This window comes from Lissotriton helveticus, chromosome 9, assembly GCF_964261635.1.
Source record: "Lissotriton helveticus chromosome 9, aLisHel1.1, whole genome shotgun sequence".
NCBI classification, from domain to species: Eukaryota; Metazoa; Chordata; class Amphibia; order Caudata; family Salamandridae; genus Lissotriton; species Lissotriton helveticus.
The window spans coordinates 283,555,316-283,582,144 of record NC_136070.1 but is presented as its reverse complement, the minus strand read 5'-3'; the positions used below and the strand labels follow the sequence as shown (position 1 = coordinate 283,582,144).

General features: G+C 43.2%; 1 protein-coding gene across 2 annotated transcripts in view; it reads left to right on the top strand.

The window, feature by feature from the left end:
* Positions 1 to 26,829, top strand: part of CEP128 (centrosomal protein 128) — a 704,507-nt gene that overhangs the window by 49,091 nt on the left and 628,587 nt on the right. For both annotated transcript variants that reach the window (XM_078659994.1, XM_078659995.1), the window contains exons 2-5: positions 4,753 to 4,914; positions 17,761 to 17,847; positions 21,932 to 22,058; positions 23,574 to 23,695. In XM_078659994.1, coding sequence (XP_078516120.1) covers positions 4,768 to 4,914; positions 17,761 to 17,847; positions 21,932 to 22,058; positions 23,574 to 23,695 — 483 coding nt within the window. In that variant the 5' untranslated portion in view covers positions 4,753 to 4,767. The remainder of the gene's footprint in view (positions 1 to 4,752; positions 4,915 to 17,760; positions 17,848 to 21,931; positions 22,059 to 23,573; positions 23,696 to 26,829) is intronic.

Here is a 26,829-nt window from a genome sequence, read left to right as displayed (position 1 = left end):
ACATGAGCATCAGTTACATTACACAAGGACACGTTCATTTTTGGTAGGCACGGGGAGATTACGCGATTTGCTCAGAATCACAGGATGTTGAGATGACGCAGAGACTCGAACCTGGTTCTCCAAATCCAGAGTCAGCAGCTCTGGCTGTTAAGCCAGTTTCAAGGCCTGTCTCCAGTATCTATAGAGAGACAGCCCACACAACGCATAGTCTGGCTCACACATCATGTGTACAGTCACTCACGTTCAACCCTAGGATTCAGCATCTTTGGAAAAGGTGGGAAACACACCAGCCCCAACCTGCCCCATCTTCAACAGAGAAGGCCGGTGCACTGCTGGTCAAAGAGTGCTCGAAAGGCCAGGGGGTGCCCAATATCCTCATATGCGGAAAGGCTCAGAGTGACCTAAGGCAAGTAAATGGTCCGGCACTTTTTAGGTTTTGCCTAGCCGATGCGTACGAAGTGCGCATGCGCTAGGAAAAACGTGATGATTTCTCTCTGTGGGGCATGGTTCGTCCCCACTCTCCCATTGGCTAGCTCCATAAATGGAGGCTAGCCATTGGGAGAGGGCTCTGTCCGTCAATGCCGGACCAGATTCGGGGGCGTTCCCGGGAATTTTTGGCTTTTGGGGACGTCACGCTACGTCAGCCAAAAGCCGGGAACGCCCCCGAATCTGGTCCGGCATTGCCGGCACTGGCACCCAATGGCTAACTTGGAAAGCTTATAGTTGTGAATGAAAGGATCGATTGCCCTTTAAAAATAACGGAACACTTTGCATTTTCTGTGCCACATTGCAGGTAAAACCATGTGTTACACACAGAAGCATTGCCCCGGTCACCCTTCCTGCCAGACGCTGCTCCCTCATTCCTCGCTCTGCTCACAGCCCTCCGTGCCCACGCCTCATTGCTGCAGGCTGGCGTAGCTCGGCTGTCGTCGTCTGCAGCCTCGCCCCGACTCAGGCCAGCTTCCAGTGGAGGCCCGGCTCTCAGGTGGATGGAGTGGCCTTCCGCACTGCTTTTACACTCCACTCGTTAAAGTGCCGGTGCTTGTGGCTTCGAAGGGGACCCCTTCCCGCCAGTCACCCGGAGGACGGCCCTCAGCAGGGCTCAGCCCATGGCTTGCTCCTGGGCCGCAACGCAGGACAGGCTGCTATGTATTCAGTATCACCTTGCAGCAGGTACATTGGGTGCGTCTGCACATGTTTGTGTTGTCCAGGGCTGCTTTACAGACATTTGCCGGCCCTCTGGTGAAACCGGAGTCTGTATAACTGTCTCACCCTCAGCTATAATCGGAGCCACGGGAGGGCACTGGCAGTGCTGGGTGTTGGTGTTAAGCATGCAGCGAGCTACGAGCGCACAATGACTCCTAGTGCAGGCTGACTTGTCTCCAAATGCTTACATAGATTAATGCCACCCACCTTCTCTTTGGTACCCATTTCGTGGACAGAAAGATGACAGTAAAGCTTTTGGGGTCCAAACCCTGTTGGTGGGACCAGTCCTGGTAGAGACGTGAAACGTGGCAACGGCAATGGTACATCTGTCAATTATAGGAAGCATTATAGTAGCAGGAAGATGATAAAATGATGCGTGCCTGTCTTTAATGATACGGCAGCCGGGATTGCTGCACTGGTATCACATATATCGACAGTTGTTTATCTGTGCAACGCCAGAGATGCAGGGCGGTGGCTTGGCTGTGGCAATCTTCTGTGGGTATTGATGCAGCTCATGTTAGTGTGTGTAGAGTAGGGCTGTGTGCGGGGCATCCGACCCCGACACACAACGGATTGTGTAGTTTTAAGATGTATGTATGGTGCTGTGTGGATGTAAGTACTGGAATGACATGGAATGTTGAAGGGTGTTGCTCTATGTTGGAAATGGGATTTGCGCAGCTTGAAGCATTCATTGCTGGCTAAGATTATACACCTTGGGATTGCCTGTCTAACTACCGCTGAAGCAGGTTGTTGTGCCGGTCAAGATTGATGTTCTTGTTTCCCAACAGAGTGCACGACTGCTCTGTGGTTTGGTATGGTGGTGCGCCAGCAGAGAGCTGTTTCCAGCACAAAGAACTCCGCAAAGTGCTGTATGTATGAAGTGGGTACACGGGCAGAGTACCAGTACTGGAAGTTCAGGAGAATGCCACGCTTTGGTTGAGCACCACTATCAGACGAGTGTGCCTGTGGTGTTTTATAAAGGATGGACTGTGTTTTTACTCCATCAGCCACCACCTAGGTTTTCTGGCACAGTACTTATGAATCTGGATGGTCAGTTCAAAAAATCCCTTTCAGGTAGGGGAGAATACTGCCTTCTTTCCTATGGTCCATTAGAAGTATTCTAGGGGTCCTGGACTTCACAGAATACCCCCTTTCCTCGCCTGAGGTGGAGGTGAAACAGAGGTATTTTTAAGATCCAAGGGTTTGATGGTTGAGTTTTTTCTGTCCTGTATCATGGACTTATGCCCGCCAAGGGCAAGCCAGGTGTTGAAGACTAGCCTGCAATCAGAATGATGTTGTTTGACATTCCAGACTGGTATTATATGAAACTTTCTTAAAGACTGACATAAAGTTGTGAATTGATCGCAGCGTCACCACTGGCTATGTGTTTTGATCAGAAATGTAGGACATGAATTGTTTTAAAGGTCAGAGGTTAAAAGCAGCTTATATAATCGAAGCAGCAAGTTGGACATTTTTATGTCAGAAAAAACTGCCCCCTACCTCTGTGAAGTACTCTGACTCTGCTCCTTACCCTCCCTTGGCGCCTAAAACTGTCCCCTGCCATGCACCCTACAAAGCCTCGACTTAGTAAACTGTCCCTTCTCTGTGTGCTTCGAGGCCGTAAAATGTAAGCCTAGGCACAAATGGATGGTTGGATTTGTGGGGTAAAGTTTTATTTAATGTGATTTTATGTAGCGCGAACTTTACCCGAAGGTGTCAGAGCGCTTTACATAAGAACCAGTTGCCAAACCTAAGGACTTTGATTTACATGCGTTAAGTAAAAGATACAAACAGGAAAACAATTGAAATGTACTAGATGTAGTCACACAAAAAAGAGACTGTTGATTCTCGTTATATTTCCATATATATATGGAAGGGATATGAATAGATGTACTGCAAGAGTCGCATACGAATGTTAGAATAGAAAGGTCTACTGCATATACTAGTGAATACAGTCCTCTCTATATACAGAAAAAATGAGTTATATTTAGAGGGGTCGGAGTGGGACACAGTGGGTGAATAGATGCATGAATGATGAATGTATGCATGATGTATGGGTGGATGCATGGATGGGTTGTTGGTTGGATGGGTTGGTGGATTGCATACATTGTTGAGGGATTGGCTGTATATATGCATCTATCCATCCACCCATCCATGCATCTATCCATACACCCATCCATACACCCATCCATGCATGCACTCATCCATGCATCCACCAACTCATCCATGCAAGCATTACAACAAGAGCCCGCAGCTCTCCGTCTCTCCTCGCCCCCCCTTCCCTGAGCCCGCAGCTCTCCTTCGTCTCTCCTCGCCCCCCTTCCCTGTGCCCTGCTATTGTAAATGACAATGCCATTTATTTGTTACAAAAAAAAACATAAATAAAAATAATGTCGAGAGCAATGCCAATAGCTCTAACTTTAACAAAGGCAAAACCATTGCATTGTAAATGCTATTCCAGGACCATCTGCCTGTACACGATCTTTTAGTGGTCATTGCTGGAACTGTGCATGGCTTACTCTAGGAAATTACATTGTTATGGCCAGTGCTTTAAATGGGGAAAAATAAGTGCAGGTACTCATTAAAATAGAGGTGTGACAAGTGGGCCGGGCTAAGGGCAAAATATAATCATGCATAATTACTTCTGTACCAGTTGCAGCACATATGAAAACACATGAGAAATGTGTGTCTGTTAAAAAAACAGATTAACTCATTACACAAAATGAAAGTCATGATGGCACTTTCACCCGAATGGTCGCTGCGCACCTGATTGAAAGTGCAGGGTCTGTCTAGAGACCCTATCCTGTTAATCACAGCGTGACACTAGCCCTCTCACCCCCTGCAGTTTGGGGACATTCAAATGGGCGCTGCTGCAATCTTCACCAGTAACTCTTCAAAAGGCTGCTTCAGCCAAGTTAATTACAAGATCCTCGGAAGCAGAGTGGCCTCTGCCCTGCATTGGAGGAGAAACCTAACCTGAGCCTGCCGTGCTGTGGATCAGGGTACCGGTACTCTCCCTCGCTACAGAGAAGTGCCGGTACTGACGGCAAAAAAATTCGGAAGTGCCTGTACTCAGTACCGGCGAGTACTGGCCCATTTAAAGCACTGGTTATGGCAAAAATAAAGGAAATGTGTGTACCTGAGGTGAAAAAAATGGAAACCAATAAAGGAGACACTGAAGTTAGTGCCATTTAGAGGCACTTGAGTTATCAAATGGGTGATCCATTGTTCCTAAGCAAAAATGCCTGTAAGTCGGTGTTACACCAACAATTGCCTGTTAATATACTGAGTTATCATATGTAAAATTGGAATGCATAGTCCTTCCCATAAACCCATATGTTGAAGATATCCAGTTTGCCACATTCACATTTTCTTGCTTTTTTTATATTGTTTTTAAATGTATTTACACTAAGTTTCTCTGTTTTTATGTGAGCGTCTTGATTTGGGTGGTTATTGCAGTGATCTTTTGCGTCTGTGTCCTTTCAGGATAGTGAAGGTGACGAAGATCAGTTTTCTAACTTTTAGGTCTTTGTTTTTGTCTCCTAGGATTTGAAGATACCAATGGCAGAATCATCCAGTGATTCCGACTCCTTCCACCGGAACCGGCCAAGCAAAAGAGGGCCCCTGCGCGCCACCCATGGCCGCACCAGAGGTGCTGGTGTCGGAGATGTCACCGAGAAGATTCACACATTAGCCAGCACTTTACAGGTGGGCAGTCGTGGCCTGCATGACTCGTGGGGTGGGGTGGTTGCGCGGGGAGGGCGGTTGTTAATTTAATTTTTTTAAAAATAATTAAACTTACCTACGCCTCCGGTCCCGCATCATGTCTCCTCTCTCCTCTCTACACAGGAAGCAAGCAGCCTCCCTCCCCTCCCCTAAGACAATCACAAAGCTACAATGGTAGCGTTGTGATTGGCTGGGTCGCCGACCGCACAGGCGTCTGTTGGGAGGCCATTTTCTAGCCTACATAGAGAAAATGCAGAGTGTGCATGACTGGTTTGGCCGGCCCTGGAGCCGACTACACAGTCAGCGCCCACAAGAGTGGGCTAGACACTCCTCCCCTGCCTGGAGCAAGACCAACCACCCCCAACCAAACCCTGCCTTCTGCTTTCTCGCAGTGTAAGAAACGTAAAATAGTATTCATAATACCATTTTATGTTTTTTTGTGAGAAAGCAGTGGGGCGACGCTCCTCCGCCCATGTGGAGGAGCCAAACACAGGATGTGGGAAGCATTCTGTTTCCATGCACTGGTCACTTGAGCTAAGTATGTTAATGTTCCCCTCACCCACCACGCAACATCCCCCCCTTGGCCTGCCACTACTCAAATCAGTATTGGTAAGATCCTTCTTCGAAATGGCTTATCATTTATAATTGGTGCATTTACATCCTGATTGTTTTGAAGGTCGGGCCTCAGCTTAACCAAAGGGGCCTTCATAATCCTTTTTATATGTGCCATGGAATCCTACATTTCAGTGTATTGTGCCAATTCCTTGAAAGGAAGTGTCGCTCCCGTCAGGATCCATATTGAACAAAAATACGCCTGTCGGAATTTTTGCATCAGAAAGGAAAATTTAGATCACTCTGCCACTGACTCTTCCACCGGTTAAAGTGGAGTCGAGTACTCCTATCAGAAGTGCTTTTTCATGGAATATGCACAGATGAATTATTGTGCAAGAAAATATACCCATCTCAGTTTTACTATTAGCGAATATGTCCAGGACGATTACTATGCAGGAAATGTATTCCATTCACCCAGTACATACCTCTACGAGCATTAGGACAGTTTTTTAGGGAAATTTTTTCTATCACTCAGTTTGATTTTATCTGATACAAGAAACACGCCTGATAGTCAACTAGGTTACAGAACTCAGTTGTTCGGCACGGTAAAAGTCCCTTATTGTACAGGCTGCCGTGATGCCGGATGTATTGTGGTATTTGACACACTCGTACTTTATGCGTCAATTAGTATGCTTGTTGGAACTGTTGTTGTAATTAATGTGTCATCAGAATTTCTGTGCCAGTCAATACAATTACCTCTTTTAAACATTAGATGAACCATAATATTATCTTGAGCCAATCACACTACCGGCAGAGTTTTCCTGGGGTGAGGTTCCATTGTACTATAGTTAATCATTTTTTAAGTGTCCCTTTTTGTCCCTTCTCCATACATCTGAATGTCGGTGCTTAGATTCCTCTGGATTTGAGCATTCTATGTTAAAAAATTCAATGGTAAAAGATGTTAGACACATTGCGAAAGGTAGAGATTACATATTAAATATGTTCTCCAGTAAGTGTATGTCTATATGAAAAGTAGTCATGCCCTGTCACTGTTGGATGTTGGACTCTTAATACTGCCCTTGAGAACATCTTGCATCGACCAAGAGGAAAATCTTGCAGATTTTTTGTCGTATGTCCTGGATTCCTTTGGCATCCATCATGTCTGTCTTGAGTTTCATTGGGCCATGCCAAGCGTTTGCATGTCTTTGGCACTAGGTTGACCCATTTGTTAGTTATAGAAATGGAAATTGTCATGTGCAAATAACTGCCCTCTGCTGAATGACCCAAGTATAAATGTAATCGCTGTATGAGAATTATTTAATGCAAGGCCGGAAGTAAGGGCACTACTAGCAATGCATCTGTGCACAACAGACTAGCTGGTCATATACAGATACCTTAGAAGTAATATCAACTATTTGTCTGAACCCTCAATTTCTCCCCCTTCCTTTTGAAAAAAAAAGTTATATTGACATACATGCTAACTATTAGTATTTTGCTCTTTAAAAAACGAAGAGAAACGACTCTATGATAGTGACGGTTTTCACCGTTTTCTGCACGAGTACTCACTCAAAGAAGTGTGGCTCAATGGTTAGAGCGGCAGACCCTGATGCAGAGGTCTAGCCCAGGACTAGCGGGTCTTGGGCTCAAAAATTCCACGGACCTGATAATTCTCGCCTCGGTGCCTATTCCAATCATGGAGTCCCACTCTGCAACTCTGGGCAATAGCTTGCTTAATCTCCACAACGGCCCCCACAACGCTAAGGATGCTTGGCCTCCACCTTGGGGGTGCCCAGGAGTGGACACCTCACAGGGAAAGCCAGGATGGGTTCCACAGTGGTATTCGTACAAGCGCCTTGAGACCCTTGCGGGTGAGTAGCGCTATACAAGTATCAATTTACAATTTAATAAAAACTATAATAAAGTCGTTTTTGCTTTTCATTCTATGTAGATGATCTGCCTCAATAAAGCACTTGCTTGGTGCTCGTCAACAAACGGATTCAGTGCCCTACAAGACCGGTTTCAAAGTTTAAAAGACATTTCTTGCAGGGAAAAAACGGCCGATCTAACATTTGGAATCACTTACTGGTTTTCGCCATGTTAGCTGCCTCGTCATCAACAAAAAGGGCAGCTTTGATTTAACATCAGTAAATACTGTTGGAGCATGAACCCCGAAAGAACGGGTCTGGGGGCATATTGACTCCCTGGCCTTGAAACCCCACTCACATTCTGATGGGCCTGGAAACATACAATTCGATTCATATCCATCTTTTTCAGTTGTCGGTATAACCATGGCCCCATAGCTTCCCACATGCTTCTGCACTCATAGGCCTCACTCCACAAAATAGTGGTAAGGTAGTGGATCTGAGCCACAATCACACTACTTCTCTGGTCAGAGTCTCAAAGATTTTTCAGTACGCAAGCATAAGTTGGGGATTGAAAAAGGCACACATTTGAGAGTGGCCCACTTGGGTTGCTCATCCAGCAGCCATATACAGCCCAGTATACAATGTGCTGTTAATTGCTGCATGTTCAGTCTTTATTTTTTTAAAGTGCTGATGACTCATTCCTACACAGAATGCATATAATGTATAACAACACAAACATTATTTTAGTCAGAAACTAACACTATATTTCACTTGTTTGCAAATGAGAGCTCAGAGTAGAAGTGATGTCTTCTAGCTGATGTGGAGTCATCTGATAAATCAAAATAGTCACTTGCTTTAAAGCAATTTGTTAAAGATAGACTTGTGTAGCAGTGACTTTTTTCGGTGGTATGTTATCAGTATTTGCACCATGGTCTTCACAATCTCTTTTCATTGAAAGAAAATACTCTACAAGGAACTTCAGGCCAGATGTACAAAGGACTAGTTGCAAAATTCTGGTCACAGTTTGCGGCCAGCGTTTTTGCAACAAGTTTAGTCTTTTTAGAACCAACCTGAGTACTAATAGGTCTGTTCGTAGTGGGTTTCCAAGAGACCTACCTCATGAATGTTAATGAGGTAGGGCGCAAATTGCAACCCCCTATGATTCGCAGCCACCACATGGATGGTGGTCTGCTGGAGTCAGCAGACCATGTCTGTGATTGCTTTTAAATAAAGCCCTCATTTTTTTCAAACTGCAGTCTGTTCTTGAATGAAAACAGGAAGTAAAAAAAAAAAACAGATCTTTTGACTGGGTGTGAGTGTTTGATTGGTTCAGATGCTCCGTCCATCACCACCCCCTTTTGTAATTTCAAACCCAGATCTTTTGACTGGGTGTAAGTGTTTGATTGGTTCAGATGCTCCGTCCATCACCACCCCCTTTTGTAATTCAAACCCAGATCTTTAGACTGGGTGTGAGTGTTTGATTGGTTCAGATGCTCCGTCCATCACCACCCCCTTTTGTAATCAGACTGATTTGCATATAGCCATGTCTGAACTGGGGTGGCAGAGTGGGCTAAAGAACGGTGATGGATCAAACCCAGATCTTTTGACTTGTTGTGAGTGTTTGATTGGTTCAGATGCTCCGTCCATCACCACCCCCTTTTGTACCGCTTTGGCCGCCTTAAGTGTGGCAGGGTATGCTCATACGTGAGTCCCTTGCTCACTTTGCCACTGGATTCAAGCAATCCGGGCTGAAGACGGCTGGAATGCCAGAAACCGGTCCTCGGATGCTTGTTTCCGGTCAAGGGAAGGCATGGCTTGGCAGTTCGGACTGGACTGTTCCCATGAGGCACAGGGTCAGACTGATTTGCATATAGCCATGTCTGAACTGGGGTGGCAGAGTGGGCTAAAGAACGGTGATGGATCAAACCCAGATCTTTTGACTGGGTGTGAGTGTTTGATTGGTTCAGATGCTCCGTCCATCACCACCCCCTTTTGTACCGCTTTGGCCGCCATAAGTGTGGCAGGGTATGTTCAGACGTGAGTCCCTTGCTCACTTTGCCACTGGATTCAAGCAAGCCGGGCTGAAGACGGCTGGAATGCCAGAAACCGGTCCTCGGAAGCTTGTTTCCGGTCGAGGGAAGGCATGGCTTGGCAGTTCAGGCTGGACTGTTCCCATGAGGCACAGGGTCAGACTGATTTGCATATAGCCATGTCTGAACTGGGGTGGCAGAGTGGGCTAAAGAACGGTGATGGATCAAACCCAGATCTTTTGACTGGGTGTGAGTGTTTGATTGGTTCAGATGCTCCGTCCATCACCACCCCCTTTTGTACCCCCTATGATTCGCAGCCACCACATGGATGGTGGTCTGCTGGAGTCAGCAGACCATGTCTGTGATTGCTTTTAAATAAAGCCCTCATTTTTTCCAAACTGCAGCCCGTTCTTGAATGAAAACAGGAAGTAAAAAAAAAAGTTTTCGGTAACTTTTCTAGGAGTAGACCATGGCTCTTCTCAGGTGCAGAGCATTAGCTCTGACAAGCTGTAGCAACTTTCCAGCTGTGTTTGTTACCCCCACCAGTGCCATTTCACTGCTTTGTACACTTCCCTTTGCATTGCCCTGCCGTTGCGTTCTGACTCCAGCATTCCTGGCTTCCTCTATCAGTGCCCTATACCTGGTCTGTGATTGCAGTTTTGTCAGTCTCCTCCACCTGTTCCTTGCCATAGCTGTGCCAGTACTATGGGTGCCCTTTTTAAATACCTTATCCATAATACATGGGGTGTGGCATTGCCACCTTCCCCTGGCAGAGCCCTGATGGTGACCCAGGACTCCAGCACCATAAGCCACCTTTAGTGCTGTCCTTTTGCATCTCGGAGTCCCCAGCAGTATGAGGCTTTTAAATATGCCTACTTTAGAACCTTAATAGGTGAACTCCCTTAAACTGGTCTTGAAGACCTGTATTTTCAGAACTTACACCACCACGGCTTTGTTTGGTAAAGTTCAAACCTTTAAATGTGAGTGGAAATTATTTAAAAACGAATCTTATTGGGACTTTTTACGTTATCTGTTTTATTCTCGTTTTTTTGTTTTCCTTAATCGGTCAATAGCTATGTTTTATTTTTTACATTGTTCTGCCAAAAAAGTGCCTTTAAATGCTCTGTGTTCCCAAAATAATGGACGTCATGTTCATGTGGAGATTGCTGGCCTCGGTTATGACACTGATATCTACCTACCAGTGTAGTGCTGTGACGTGGCAGAGCGGTACAAACCCACCCAATGCCGCCAAGCAGGTGAATACATTTTATATGATCATAGAATACAACCTGATCAGAGGAGGAATGAAAGGTATGGATTATTGATTGCTGAGGGTATGCTTAGTGCGGTCTACCCTCTCTGCAGCAGAATCAAACGAGTACCAGCGGTTGCTTTATGATTTTATTTTTCACAGTTAGTTTCTCAAGCCAATACAGCTGGTAACTTACCAATAAAACAGGCATTGCAGTCACTGGCCCACTGATTCTGGAGGCCCACCATGACTTCTCCTAACCTTCCACTTACTCACTGTGATAGGTTGGGTAGGCAAACATACGTAATGTATTGATTAAAACAATACATATTTACTATTCTACAAATAATATACATACATTGAGGATTAGCCACTCCTTTTGCAACAAAATCCCAAACCTGCCATTCTGATGGATACATCTTCCTTGACTGTCCTCACATTATGAATTATCCTTCCAGGATTCGGACTGATCGGGGAAAGCTTTTCCTCTGCAATATCTGTCCAGTGCTGCAGGTGGCGCTATGTGGCCTCAGGCACGTCTCCGCCTTCGGACGTGAAATCACTGTGTATGTTAGGCAATACCTGCCATGATGGCGCCCTTTCCTGCTTTTTCACAGCCATCGATTCAGGACCACAGCTCTCACTATTTCATCAGTGACTTTCCACAGCATTTCAACAGTGACAAAAACAGATGTCTACTCTGAAAGGCTCTGGATTTTAGTAGGGCAGGGCGGCACATGTTTCACTCTGTGGAATTGGAGTTCCATAAAACCTCCGTGAGGTTCTTCAGAGTTCTGCCAACGGGAAGAAAATGCACGTCGTGCTGCAATTTACCACCGGTAGCGTGAGCAGTGCTGAAAAGTCCACGCGAACGACACCATGTAGTGCGCAAGAGCGTGCAGCCATTGAAGTTGATTTTGCTGCTTGTCGAGTAGAAAATCTACTTGAGCAGCAGCAAATCTACTTGAGAGGAATCTTTCTGACCGCCACCGCCTGTGTTAGAAAATCGTGCTAGGGAACGCTAAGTCACTCTCCACATTTCTGAAGGTTTGGGGGGAAAAAAAATTCTGCCAGAGATTCACCAAATTCCACCCATTACACAGGCGGAATGAAACATTCCACCCACCCCTAGATTTAACATGTCACAGCTGCTGCACGAAAATGACCTTTAACCTGCATGTGGTGTCTAGGCTCTGAAACACAATGCAGTGGCATGTGGTTTCTGTGCCTCTATTAAAGGCTCTCAGGGAGGTCCAGGGTTGTATTAGTCCAGGGTCGCAGGGATACACCAAAGAGATCTCTCTCAATTACAAGTAAGTCTTTTCTCCGGGAACTTTTTCCTAAGAGATCTTCGAATCAAAATCACAAAAAGCGCCATAGAAGGACGATTCTTACCTTTTTTTGATTAATTTTATCACATTTGCTGTACTTTCAAAGACAGTGGTCAAATGTCAGGCTATGTCTTCTGACACATTACAGCTTATTATTTTAACACGGAGATTGGTATCAGTAAAACTGCATGTCAGCAATGGCAGCTCCTCCGCTAAGGCAGAAGAGCCTTGCCCCACTGCTTTGCAGCAGTGAAATAAAGGACAAATAAAAGAATAACTCAAGGTTATTATCATTTTATTTTTTCCTTCTGTGGCAGCTTTACGGGCTATGCGGGGCTGCTCAGGGGGAGGAGTGATGGCACACTGTAAGTGCACATGACTGGCTGGCCGTCTGGGGCCACCCAAACAGTCACACACACTTTGCATGTTCTCCAGCCAGGCTTCTTTACAGTCTGGGTGGAGAACATGCTCAGCTCCCACTGCATGTCTGAGCGCTGAACCATGACGCTCAGACCAATCACAACGCTGCATTGTGATTGGCTTTGGGAAGCCTGGATGCTCCCTGTTCCAGAGCGACGCGGCGAGGAGGTACGTTTTTTTTCTTTTTTTCTTACATATACTTACACTTACCCCCGCCTCGTCACTCCCGATCTGTGCCGGCCGCCACTGCATGTCAGTGCACATGTTTTGCCCATTTCAATAGAAAATGTTCTCTCTCTAAATTACAGTGCACTACCACACCATGCTTTAGTAATATTTGTGCTTCAGTGTACTCCAAAATACACTACCGGCGACATACCGCACCCTTACCACTCAACTGCTAAATGAGTATGGCTCATTTTCTATTCTTGTTGTAGGCGAGACTTAGATTTTTCACAATCCCAATGATGTAAAATTGAGGGCAACACCGCCACTCTGAAAATTGTTCCAGCACCACTATATGGCCAAACAGAGTCTGATAATTTACAGGCTATTAACCTCTTTGCCATTATAATACTAATGCTGGCATATATGTGAAATTGCAAAATACGAGTCACCTAGAAATGTAACCATCTGGAACATCCTCTTATCTCTTTGCTCCTGCCACAGAGCAAGCGTTCTCAGATGTATTTAGTCTTTTTTTTCTTTTACTGTAAGCAGCCCAGACGTGGGTCCCTTGCTCGCTGTGCGACTGGATTCAATCAAGCCTGGCTGATGAGGGGTTTGGGCTGGACTGTTCCCATAAGGAGCAGGGTCAAGACTGATTTGCATATGGCTGTGAGCAAAAGAACAATGGATTTAACCCAGATCTCTTGACTAGGGGAGAATGTTTATTTATTCAGCATTCCGTCCATCATTTGTTGCTGAAGCACTTTTTGCCCCATGTGGGAAGGGTATGCCCAGCCGTGGATCCCTTGCTCGCAGTGCCACTGGATTCAAGTTAGCCTGGCTGATGAGGGGTACTATGACCCAAAACTGGTCCCATGTTGCTTGTTTCTGGTCCAGGGAGGACCCGGATTTCGCAGTTCGGGCTGGACTAGTCCCATGAGGAGCAGCATTCAGTCCATCATTTGTTGCCCCAACACCTTCAGTTTCAACTGGTCTCAACACTTTCTGTACATATTTCCACTGATTATGCTTCAGCTGAAGTCTTGTAGAAGGGGCGAGCACAGTTGATCGTGATTGCCCCAGTTTTGACAAGGCAGATTTGGGAAGCTGATGTGTTGCATTCATCCAGCTTTCCTCTTCTGCACAGGGTGGACCTGCTTTCAGAGCAGACTGGTCAGCTTCTCAACCCCAATTCTCAAATACCGCATGCATGGAGATTGAGCACTGCCCGTGAGAGTATTTGTGTCTATTTGACGAATTTGCAGATGTCTTTTTGATAGCTAGACAAATGACTGCAAAATCTACTACTCCATATGTGCTCTGATTTATGTTGTCCCTTGCACAGCAGGGTCTGTTATTGTATAGAGTTACGGCCTATTTGGCTGCCCTGTCTGCTTCATGTCTTTCACATCAACTATCTGTGTTTAAATTACCATGAGTTCTGTGTTTCTAAAAGTGTAGCTCGGTTTGTTTCATCCTTGTTCAACTACTTACTTTGAAGGCAGTATTGTTGATGGCACTTACTTCAGTAGAAAGGGTCTGAGAACTACAGACCCTCTCAGTTTGTCCACTTTCTTCTGTTTTCTACCCAGGTATGTTGGTCCTTTGCGCCTATCCATCCTTCATATCCAAGGTGGAATCTGCATTTCATATGGGCTAGTCTGATAACCTCAACTTTTTCCCACCTGGTGGCTGGATGTAACTCTGCACTGAAAGGTTTCCATTCATCCAATGAAATGAGAATGAGATAGTTGCGTGTGGTTTTGTACGATACCATACGTTCACCTATCAGGCTTGTGAGAATCATCTGCTATTATTGCTTCAAGCAATGTGCACAATGCACGCACATGTTTTTAATAATTAACTCTCACAATTTGCTTTTTTTGTATCTAATTTTAATTCTCTTATTTTTAAATCACTTAAACATGGCCCATTGTCATTTTTCCTATGTTATTTATTTGTTTATAAAGTTTTATATAGCGCGGACATGATCCTGAAGGATATCAGAGCGCTTTCCAATTTGAGGGAAAGGAAGGTAACAGTTGCACATTGTAGGCCTCTTTGTTTTTGCACACATTACTAAATAATCATGCTTGCCTCTGTGCTACATTGTATTTGCATATGGAGCCAGAGCATGTTTTTGTATTTTTGTATTTTATTCCTTTCTTGGGATTTAGTGTGACCAGCCTAGGCAAGGTCAAACAACATTGCCCCTTGTTATTGTCTCTGGTCAGACACTATCACTTAGACATAATAATAAAATGCTACTGCTGTTTTTGAATACACATATCTTGTCATATAACTGAGGACAGGTTCTTGAAAAACCCACACAGAGTTTAGGTCCTGAGATGGGAGAGCGAGGTCAGCTGAGATGTAGAACATCCACCTATATATGCTAAGTTACGGGGTCTGCCAATAAACCCATAGAGCTATACTATATAACCAATTAGCTCCAGTAGTACAGGAGGGGTTAGGCAGATCTGTCTGATAAACTGACAGGGCTTTTCAATGGTATATGGTTTATTAACCGTGCTGTGGATATTATTGATATGTATTTGTTTTCTGATTATGCCAAAATTATCGCATCTTAGAGCACAATAGTTTAATTAAACATTGTACACTTCTTCATATCTCTTTCTTATTTTATTGTGGGCAGGTACGAGTGGCAGAGTGAGAGTGTGTGTCCTGTTACCGAGATCCCTGAGAGGGTCATGGGTGTTGTGTTCTGGAGCACCAAATCACTTGTCTCTATGGAAAGGTTAGGAGAGCAAGTGAGGGACAATAGCTAGTCAGACTCGGATTCATAGAGACTGATGTGGTATGGTGACTCAGGGCCAGATGTATCAAGCGTTATTCCCTTTTGCAAACCGTTTGCGAATGGGAAAAAGCCTTTTGGATTTATCATCCCAAAAGGCATTCGCAAAATAGCGCCACATGTGCACGCTTACCTTTTAGGGGGTGCCTATCACCCTTGAAATTGCATTCACAATTTGCAAGTACCTATTTCGTACTCGCAAATTGCGAATGCCTTGCCATTCATTCCTATGGGACTCTAGGCCCATAGGAATGAATGGGAAGGTATACCCTAATAGCAAATCGCAATTTGCGATTCGCAATTAAGGAATATGTAGGAATCGCAATTATTATTGCATAACCTACATACATTGTATTTTGCGATTCCATAATAGCCAATCGGTAACATTAGCTATTATGGAATCGCAAAATCCAATATTGATACATCTGGCCCTCAGTCCCTACATGCTGATGATCTATGGTCCCAAGCATAGGGGCCGATTATGATCCGTCCGCGACCCCTGAGGAGCAGGGAACGTGCGCAGGGGCTGCGGCGTTCCCTCCGAGCTGATTAGGATGTGACCGCCAGGGTGGCGGTCACATCCTCTATCTTTAACATTGCGGCGGGTGCAGCTTAAAGCTGCACCCGCCGCAAGGTTAATAATGCATGCATCGCATTTGCATGCACAAAGCGGCAGGCACCGCGCAGTGCCTGCTGCTTTGTGCACGCAAATGCAGGGGGATACCATAGGTACCCCCCATGTGCAACCCCCACCCCCCCTTCACCCAGGGGGCCCGCAACGGGCCCCCGAAGTGAAAGTCCGTATGCTTTTCCACGGCGGAAAAGCCGCCGCGGAAAAGCATGTCTTTCCCATCATCCTAATATGGCTGGCGGTGTCTGCTGGACACCGCCACCATATTAGGGCTATTCCGCCGGGGTTGTAATGCGACCGCGGCGGATCAGCGGCGGACGGCATCCCAGACCCACCAGCCATCCTAATATGGCGGTGGGTCTTTAGGGCTCCGCAGCGGATTTTCCGCATCCTCTGGGCTGGCGGTGGCTTCCGCCGGCCCGGAGGATGCGGAAAAACCGCAATCATAATCGGCCCCATAGTTCGGTTCTTGAGCTGAATCCCTGCAACACTTCTCACGGTCTTACTATGCCGAATCTAAAGTGAGAAAATAGCTAAATATATATTTTATTGTTTTGTTGAACAATGTTTGTCTGAGATGATAAATAAGTAAACAATATATTTATGAAGACTTATCTCAAATCAGCAGAAGGATAACGTTGTGTACGCATCCTAAACTAGTTTCTAGCCACGTCTCTAACGTACAGAAAGTGTATTTTTCCACCTTAGTTGCTTGCCATTATTACTTAAAAAACGTAATCTTTAGCTGGTCCTTTGGAGTCGTAGTAAATAAATCGACATTTAACTGTGGTGACGAGTGACGAACACTGCTAATGGCCTCTTGATTTATGTTTGAATAAAGGTGCAAAAAAGTGAACGCAAAATACGCGTGCAAGACACAAAGCTTAGTTGCCCCTTCCCATGTGCAGAGTTGTTAATTCACACATTAATTACACATTGATGTCTAGAAATAGACGTTCGGGTACTAGAGGAGTGTCAGGAGCCTGGAATACAAAACGGGTGAAAACCTGCAAACTAGTTTGGTCGAGCATATGACCAGTACTAGTGACCTGCATTTACTATATCGATCTAATCACTGGTGCAGATTGTGCTTGAAAAACGGCAGCCTTACAGGTTTTTCAAGGCACTTGTAGAGGTTTGAAAAAAGGAAATAGAAATTAATTTCAGTAATTTGCCTCTATTTGTGAATACCACACAGTACCCAAAGAAGCGGTGGAGCGAAGAAGTATCTGAAAGTCACACATTAGATGAAAGCCAGGAGTACGTCCCATATTGTAAGATACCACCACCATAGTGTATTTTTCATATGCGTTTTTGAATTGCAGTGCGAGAGAAAGATCGATGCAATTGGTTACTTTGAATTCACCGTTGCAGCATCATTTTACTCGTACCGCAATTCTGTTTAATTAGGGCAGTTTTTCTTAGTCCTAGAGCATCAAAGTCTCAAAGTACCCCGATGCAGCTTTATTAAGAGATTAAGCAGGTTACACGTTCAAGCCAGATAGCACCAGTGAGCATGTTTTAATAATTGAGTGTCAGTAGAATGTTTTATTAGCCCCATTCTGATCCTAGTCTCCCTAAAAGAAGTGATGTTTCACTCGTTGTCCAAACGAGGCGTTACATGGATGGTTTTTGGTTTGAGATTTGTTAGATCTGAAAAGCAAACAATTTTGGCCTATGCTGTGCTGCACTTTTATTTAGGCCTATTTCCGCGCCCGCCACTAAATGTTTCTCTTTTTATTTTCCCTCTCCGCCCTTCTTAAGGACACTAATCGAAACTTGAGGCATGTGGACCAAATGTTGGGCCAGTACAGAGAGCACAATAGTGAACAGACGGAAGCCATGGCCACAGTAAGTATCTCTCAGGGTTGGCCCCTGTTATATGCTCGGTATCAAACACCAACTCCAGAGAGAGGGCGTTGTGCAGTGGGAGGGTGATGTAGGGACTATTTTTGGGATTGATTGAAGGGTATCTTGGTGACCTCTATGAGCCAGAAATGAAGAATTTAATGAAGACATCAGGTTTCACTATGTTGAATATAACTGTACATTAACCATTCCTGCATGACATAAAATATTTCACTGGAAGGTTTAAAGCCTTTCTAATGGATGCAGATCTTTCTCGGCTGAGTTACTGAGTCTAAAGGCCCAATTCACAAAAGGTGTTTTGGAGTACATAAAATAGTGCTATCTCACGTACTACAACATGTAATTCACAAACGTATGGCCAGAGATCTGCCTCTTCTCTCTTGTCTACATGGACCACGTCGGTATGCGGTTTTGTAGTGATATAAAAGAGATTGAGAAAATGGAGAATAAATACTACAAAATATGTGGGTGTAAGGGAAAGTAAGGGCCGGTTTAGGGAGTGACGTGCTGAGACAAAACACGGACCCACAAAAGAGTAAGATAATTGTAATCCAAAAAAACACTTTTAGTTTTACTTCCAGCCTGATAGTGTAGAAACAGGTTTAAATATACTCCAGTCCAGCCTTGGAGTAAGTCAGAACCACACATGGCCAACCACAGTTACTGAAAGACACTCCAATAGAAAACAGTGAAGGCATCGAATTAAACTAGCACCCCATAGGAATTAATGTTACATTAATGAAATACCCAATTTAAAAAAATGATGCTTTTAAATAATGTTTTAAATATAATTTTTTTCTAAATTATTTAAAAACGTAACTGGACCGAGTTCATTACAAACTAAGTAAAACCTGTTAATGAGGTTAGGAGTTTTTTTTAAGTTCTTTAAATGTAATCATTATATTTAAACTATTCTCAAATTAAACATAAAATTAGTTTGATGAGCTTATGTGTTGTAACCTTATTTTTCTTAGTTCGAGGTTAACTATGTATTATTTTAAATAGAATTATATTTATATTTTACATTAAATATTAGTGTTTTTTTTAAAGCAATAATGAACATTAGTAAGGTATCGCATATTTTCCCATACAGAGATCTCCATTCTGATGGTTGAAGTCTCCACAAGCAGTTGGCAAGCTGCCAGTTGCATTTTTATGGTTGTAAAATGAGATGTATAATACAGTTGAGTGTTTTCTTCATTCCTGTAGTCACAGGCATTAAACGTTTTCATCTTGGAATTTAAAAGTACATTGAATAGGGGCCTTTCAGGGTTTTTTTTCTCTGATGTCTCTTGGGACCATAAGACATGGCAGCTTCTGGTTTAAATTCTTAGACCATATGAGTAGGTGGCAAAAAATAAGTCCCAGTAAATGTCAGGGAAGCAATATCGGTATGAAAATAGATCACATAGGATACCCCACAAAATACAATTCAACAGCTTTCCAAGTGCATTTTCCAGTTATTTAGGTAAGATTGAGATCTTAAAATGCTAATTATGGATTTGGGGGTAGTTTGTGAAGTGGTGCTTTATTTTGGCATTCGTTTTTTTGGTAAAGGGCGCTTCAGTGGTTTTAGATTTGAACTTGGTGAGTGAACAAAGAGGTTTTAGGGAAACTGGTTCTTGCAAAAGTGACAGAAATATTTTTTATTAATTTAAATGACTTGGTTGCACCGTACTCTGCTGTTCCACAATGAGTAGGCTCAGAGATGCCTCTCGACACCTAATAAAATGTCTGGTCTGTGAAATCTCATTGAATTTATTGAGATTAAAAAGAGCTGTCATCCCTTAATTAAAATTAATGTGTTGCCTCCTAAAGTACTACAAAAACATTGATACCATCAGAAAATATTAAATAAAAAGCAAAATACAAAAATAAAGATCGAGAAATGTTGATTGAAATCATAAGTACAAGCTTATGTATGTATACACTAATGATGTGGACCTATTCTTGCACTCGAGCATGTACCCAGTGACGGACACATAGTTGCTATATCGCCTAGAACGTGCCTTACTCTCAGGAGACAGGGCACTGAGTTCTGCTGAGCACTAAATAAATTACATTTAATAACAGGATGTCATGTTCTAGGAAGTAGGTATTTTGCATGCACGGATGCATTTGTTTTCCTTTGTAAATCTTGTGTATATTGCAACCATAGGAATGCACTGCTGACCTACTGCATGCCTTTTGCACTTGGAAGTCACAGCGTAAAACCAAATGCTCTCACCTCATGGAGTTCAATGCGTACATAATATGAAACTGTATCCACATTTCTAACATTTTGTTAAGTTACTAATCACTGCCAAAAGTTCAATTAGACAATTGTTTAAAAATATGAAATTCATGACTGAAAATGAATGTTGAAATAACATTGTTTTGAACTATACATAAAAGACAGTAGTTGTGAGAGACCTTTTAAAACCACGTAGAATCATTTAAAATGTTTTACTTAAAATGATAGTAGGGTTTGTAACCCCAAATCTCAGATGTTGGGTAATAAAAATATTAAACACCCAAACCTCTGTTCCTCTTACCCAGGCCTTGAAAATATTATGCTTGATTGACAGTTGTTTGTTAACCACCCTTCATGGAATCAGGATACCAATAATCAGCTTGTGACAGATTTGCCCAAGGAGGGGCCCTTTCCTGACCTATCCACCAAGCATTTCATGGTGGGCTCACTGCCATGAAATGCTTGATGGAAAGGCAGGTCTTAATTCGCTCGGCGGTGCCAGCATTGGCACCGCCTCAAATTCGGCCTCCGATCTACACCATCACCACCGCGGAATCCTGGTGGTGGTGGGGGTCCTGTGGTGGTCCAACCTTTAGAGCGGGCAGACCTTCAGGGGTAGTGGTGGTCAGACCACCTCCACGAGTACGGTGGTCCCAGGACCACTGTACTCGTAATAAGGCCCTAAGTATTAACACCCCTAGGTTGATTTAGCTTCACCATTTGTCGATGTATTGTGAATATCTTGGTTCTTTGTGTGACTCGATCATGTTAGTTCAAGAACTCTCCTTGAACTCCACTGCCTTCCTGGAGGTAGTTTGTGTATGGCCCACCTTTTCCAGTGTGTCCAGAAAGGTCCTCTTATTAGAAGATCAAGAAATTAGAAACAAAAGCTATTTACTAAATGTTTGCAGTAAGAGGGACTTAAACACTGCAACGTATAAAACAACATTTTCAGAAATGTATCAATTTAATGTTATAGTGACTTGCACCTGTAGAAACAGGATAGCATAGAATTAGACACTTTGGGCTTTCTTAAAAGAAGAGAAAGGAGCAACCGAAAAAATAAAAATGCTAGAATCGTTCTAGCTGCATTTTCCTCAGATGACTCTATTTTCTTGGTTTGTGAATGGTTTATTTTTGCTTTGATTCTGTATATGTCCCTATCTCTATCCAGACAGTGGAATACGTGTTAATTAGCTAATATTTGAGACTTAAAAATACTTTAATTTGTGTGGGAGGAGACAGAGTGGATTGTTAACCCAAACTCAACAAAATAATTCATCATTCGAGGAGGAAGAATCTTTGGAAGCTCTTTTTGTATGTAGGAAAATATAACCATTCTTGATACTGTTGTAAAAGCCCTTATTTATTTATTTTATTTTAGGAGTTTTATATAGCGTTGACCTGACCCGGGTGTATCTGAGCACTTTACAACAGTGTTTCATAAGAGTTACATAGTAGAGCAGTCTTAAACATAAGGTTTGGAAGTCCAAGAGTGCTGAGGATTCTTGAGGTAGTAGTTGAGTCCTGAGGTAGCCTTGTTGAATGCTTTATTGAGGTAGTACAGACTTATGTGATTTTAAAATATGTATGCATTTCATTCTGTCTCACCAAATAGCAAATTTTAGTTGAAAGTTGAAGTCTTCTAAAACAACTGATCTTAAAACCAGAATCCATGTAGTAGCATGCATACACAAAGAATATTATTGGTTAATACTATGATGTGATGTAGTTGGTTTTACCTGTTTTACTTGTTTTCTGTGGCCCGGATACATTTCAGAGCTTCTGAGGTTTTAGAGACGACTTAAATGAGTTCTCTCTTTTTCATTACAGTTGAAAGAGAGACTGGAACAGTCTATTGATGAGCTCAGGAGCCAAAGGATGTCTCGACTTTCGGGAGCCAGAAGTGCCTCTCTTTCTAGTTTATATGCAAGTGACCTTGAGGGTCCAACAGCTACAGGTAAAAATGTCCAGTGGTGGACCAGGGTATTAGTCCTGGTATGTCGGGCAAGAGCAATGAAGGGGCTTCTTGCTTGTTGCCCTGGCTATTCCTGGGAATTTATGAAATATACCTATCCAGGGGAACTGAACAATCCTATTTTCTACTAGGGAGGCGGCGGAACGGTTTTCCCCTTATTCTTATAGCTATAGGTACATCATAGCAGTATCAAAGGTGAGACTACACGAGTTTCCCACTATCGAGGGTACTGGATCATGTGAAACTCCAGGGTCCAGATTAGTCAGTGAGAATATGAAAGACAATTGAGAAGGAATGCATTGTAAACCTAAGCTAAAAATGACTTGTTAAAGTGACACTAGACAGTCCATCGAGTAATCTTGGGTGGTTAAATAGGTTTGATCTGTGGCAGTTGTAGAAGCAGTCCATACCGGGCCTTACATATTTTGTCATGTCCAAATCCTCACAGAGAGGGAGGGGTGTCTAGAAGAAGGAAACAAATCATAGCCAAAAAGTGACCATTAAAAGTTTGTGACAGTTCAGATGATGAAAAATAAAAAAATAGATGCTTTTGAGTTATGACATTAGTGATCAGAGCAAAAATGTAGTATTTTTGAAAGTACAAAGAGTCTTGGCATGGGAAAGAAAGTGAAGTGCTTTTTGAGAAGCAACAGGGCGTGCGAAAGGCAATTAGGAGAGGCTACAGAGCTGGTATGAAGAAGAAAAAAAGCACACACCTCATGAGGGGATGTAACACATTAGATACATCAACAATAGTATGAAGGGTAAAGTTATAATTACAGGTGTGAAATAGGAGTGTGGAAAGGGAATAGTAGAAAGCTGACTTAGTTAAGAAGGATAAGAAATACTTTGATTTCAGCATGGTCTTTAACACTACAATACACACAATTGATAAACGTTTTAAGTAGGAAGTTGAATTGTATTTGGAAATCACCGAATAATGAAATACCAAGGGTGTAAAAAATGCAGTTCATTCCAAGAAAGAAAGGAAGGCACTACACTGATTAGTATGAGGACCCAGCATTTTTTTCCAGTTCCATTGTAAGCCATACTGCAGGAGGACAGGAAAGGAATTGTTGCTTCTTTTTGGTCATGTCGAGATGACAAGAGTTAATACACTCGAAGAGATGAAATACAAGAAGAGATTTATGACACCATAATAAGTATTAACAGAGGGGGCAAGTACGATTCAGTACAGACAAGTTAAAATCATTCATGTGAGATTTTAGTAAATATAATATAAAATTAGAAGGAGAACAATAAAAGCAAGATAAAAACGTGTGATGGGGATGTAGAGGGTAATTGTACTGATCAATTAGGGGAAGGATCTTGGTTTTTTCCTTTACTTAAAAGTATGGATGACATGTTATTGATTACCCTGGAGTGAGCAGTTTTGTAACCATGGCCATACGACAGGGCTAGTCATTCCCCGTGTTGCTGCGTACCAGATGTGCTCAAGGACTAAAATGACACAATATTTTTATCCTCTTCATTCAGGGAGCCAACGTTTTGTACCTACCTCACCCCTCAGGGACTATGTGAATTCAAGGGACGCCAGACCTCGCAGGTCGAGGTCAGCAAGTGTCCGATTCATTGACGATATGAACCAAACTGGCCAGGTAAGCGGGATGACTCTTTTTTTATTTTTTTTATTTTTGTGATTTTAAATACATATATCAAAAACAAAAGTTGTTATATGGGTTCCCCGGCTTTGAGGGTACAAAGTATGAAGTTAATAGTGTACATTTTCGGTAGGGTTCCCTTGTGCTGGTTATAAGTTGATGGTAGGATAAAGGATAGAGGAGAGGAGGAAAAGAGAAAGTAGGAATAAGTGTAGGAGAAGGATAGGACAGGAGTAAATCAAACAATATAGTTCGGGTTGCCCGGGCATGTTCTGTCTCACCAGCCGCGTTCTTTGGTCTAAAAAAGATTTGAAGGCATGTGTTTCAGCATCTTTTCTTTCCAGACCTTTTTTTGTTCTTAGATTCTCGCAACACTGTTTTTTGGTTTTGAAGACTGTGGTCCCTATTCTGGTGAATAGCACTTATATTTTAAGACCTTGTGCAGATAGCCAGTGGGTGCTTATGTTTCTGGGGGTTATTAACTGTGTCTATCATTAGAGGTCATTTTTGCAGATGGGAGCCCGAAATGGCAGCCTAATGTGGGTTTTATATGTGAAGGTATTTGTGCTGTTGAAAATACCTATTGAGATGTGGCAAACAAACATGAGTAGAATTTAGTAGTGCTTTCTGTAGAGGCTCTTTCCTTAGTGAGAATTCCTAAAGCAGCAACCACACCTGAGACACTAAAGGAAAGTGACTATCCTAACAAGAGTTCTCCCTATAACATTGGTTGTTTGAACATGCATTGGATTCTGGGCCTCTCGTTTGCTTAAATTTACCCAGTGTTATTCCAATGCTAATGGATCATCAGTGTAGAGAAAAATTGGCTTTCTTTGTGCATTCCTGCATGTATAACAATCACCAACAGTAGACATTCTAGAATGTTTACTTGTTTGATGTCATCCGAGGTTTGTAGTTCAATTACAGAATAGTTCGCCGGATAGCGCCTTTAAAAATCTCTTTGTTTATGACTGATCAAAACTGGAAGGGGTTTGTATATTGTATGTTTTGTATTGAAAATTGTGCAGTGGCCAGCACTGTGAAGAAAAAATACTATGATGTGATCAAGATGAGATAAGTATTAAAATTCAATTGTTCCTATGTGCATAAAGAAGGAGGAAACTAAAGGCAGGAGCATAGACCATTAGACCCATAAAGATATTGCCCTTAAAGGGTTGCTGTTCTCAAAGTCCATAGGATCTGTGGGCAAAATGGCTGCACTATGGACAGTATATCAGTTAATCCTGGGTGATGATGAGTTTTCTTGTTATTGAGACTTGTGGATCTATCGTATTTACTAGAAGTATGCAGTTTCCGTCCTTGCGTCTACTAGGGAGAGAACATAAGTAGTTTTAGTGAGGATATGTGAGATCATCTGCAAAGTGATTTAGTGTTCTGCATTTAGCAGCTGAAGCCTTGTATCAGCAACTACAGACAATTGCTGTGTCCCCTATGGTAGTATGGATATATGCTATTAGAATTCGTAAAGATTTTGCAAGTCAAATCCTTAAGTGGAGACACTAGAGCCTTTCACGGTGTTGCTGAGAAATAGCACACACAGAGCACTTTTTAACCAGGATTATAATTTCCTTAACAAGGTTTCTGTGTATTGGACTATGCTTTGGATATTTTATGTCATTAAGGGTAATGGTGGACAATGTTGGTCAGAGTGTTTAGCTGCTTAACCCCTTGCGTGCGGCCGCGTTTCCCCCTCCGGTGCTGAGCCCTAATGAAAACGGGCGTGGTCGTGACGGAACGGTTCCGTCATGCGCACAGCTCAACCGTACCTCATGACGGAACCGTTATGTCATGAGCACCGAAGGGGTTAAACACGATTTTGTAATTTGTCAAATGTAAGGGCGAAATGCACTAATTCCAGTAAGCTTACCTTAACCGTTTTCCTCCAAAGTTAAGATGTGCACCAGTTCTAGTCAGAGTATTATTTTGCTTGTATATTTGTATAGATGTCTGCATGCGTGTATACTAGACATGGTAAAGTGCCTTGGAAAATGTACTTAAAGGGCAACATTTGTTGTATTGTTATGAAGTGCCATTGTATCTGTTGTTCACAAAATTGTTTCCAAACAAAAGGGACCTTTTTACTGAGGAAAGGATCCTGACCCAGTACAAAATATTTGATACTTGGTAATTATATGTATTTGACTATGGCCGATCATTCATGTCCCAGGAACATAAATCAAGTTAAGATAAAAATTGCATGTGCATGCAGAAAGTGCCCACTTCTAAAGGAAAAAGAAATCTGACCGAGACTTCTAGCCACAGATTCCTTACCTTAGAATATTCCCCAGGTGTCAGACTTTATCCGAGAAATCTTTAGCAGTTGGTAGCATCAATCGCTCTGTATCGGCTTAGTCCACACCCAAAGTGAAGTGCGCAGTGCATATATATATAGGCTCCTCCCCAGCGTGCTGACACCAATCATTTCCCATCTTCACCATTTGCGCAGATCCTGAAACGCTACCTCGGTCCTATTTTGGACTACCTTTTTCGACTTTTTGTTGAAGTTATTTTTGAGTTAAACTCCCATTGTGCATTAGGGATGTCCCCTAAAAAATGTGTGGGTTTTAAACCCTCTGGATTCTGTCACAGGGCGATGTCTGTGACAGACCCTCACCTGGTTTGCTTGAAGTGCCTGGAACTGGGTTACAACTCCAAGGCCTGTCCAGACTGTCGAGTGATGCACCCCAAGGTGGTCCAGAAGCATGCCCTAAAGCTCTTGGTCGCATGACACAGGACAACTTCGCATCGCCCTAGGTTGCGAGGAAAGTACAAGGCCGCTGTCCGAGTTAGTCCCGCCAGTCGTCGTGTCATTCAAAATCCTCATCGAGTGAATCCCACAAGAAAACAAGAAATCCAAGCAGTCAAAGCGCTCTTTGACTTCACCGTGCTAGTCCGAGTCATTGACTGAGTAGCAGGAATGATGCCACAAATCTAGGCCCCACACCCACATGTCAGGTCTAGAGCCTTGGTCTGGGTCTGCTCTGTGCCTTCCAAAAATTTCTAGAAACCAGAGCGAACCTCGCTCAGATAAAAGCATTTATGAGGCATGTACCTTTAGGCAGGCCAACGCTTTGGATCTCCTTCTCGCCCCATGTGTTTGGCAGGTACCC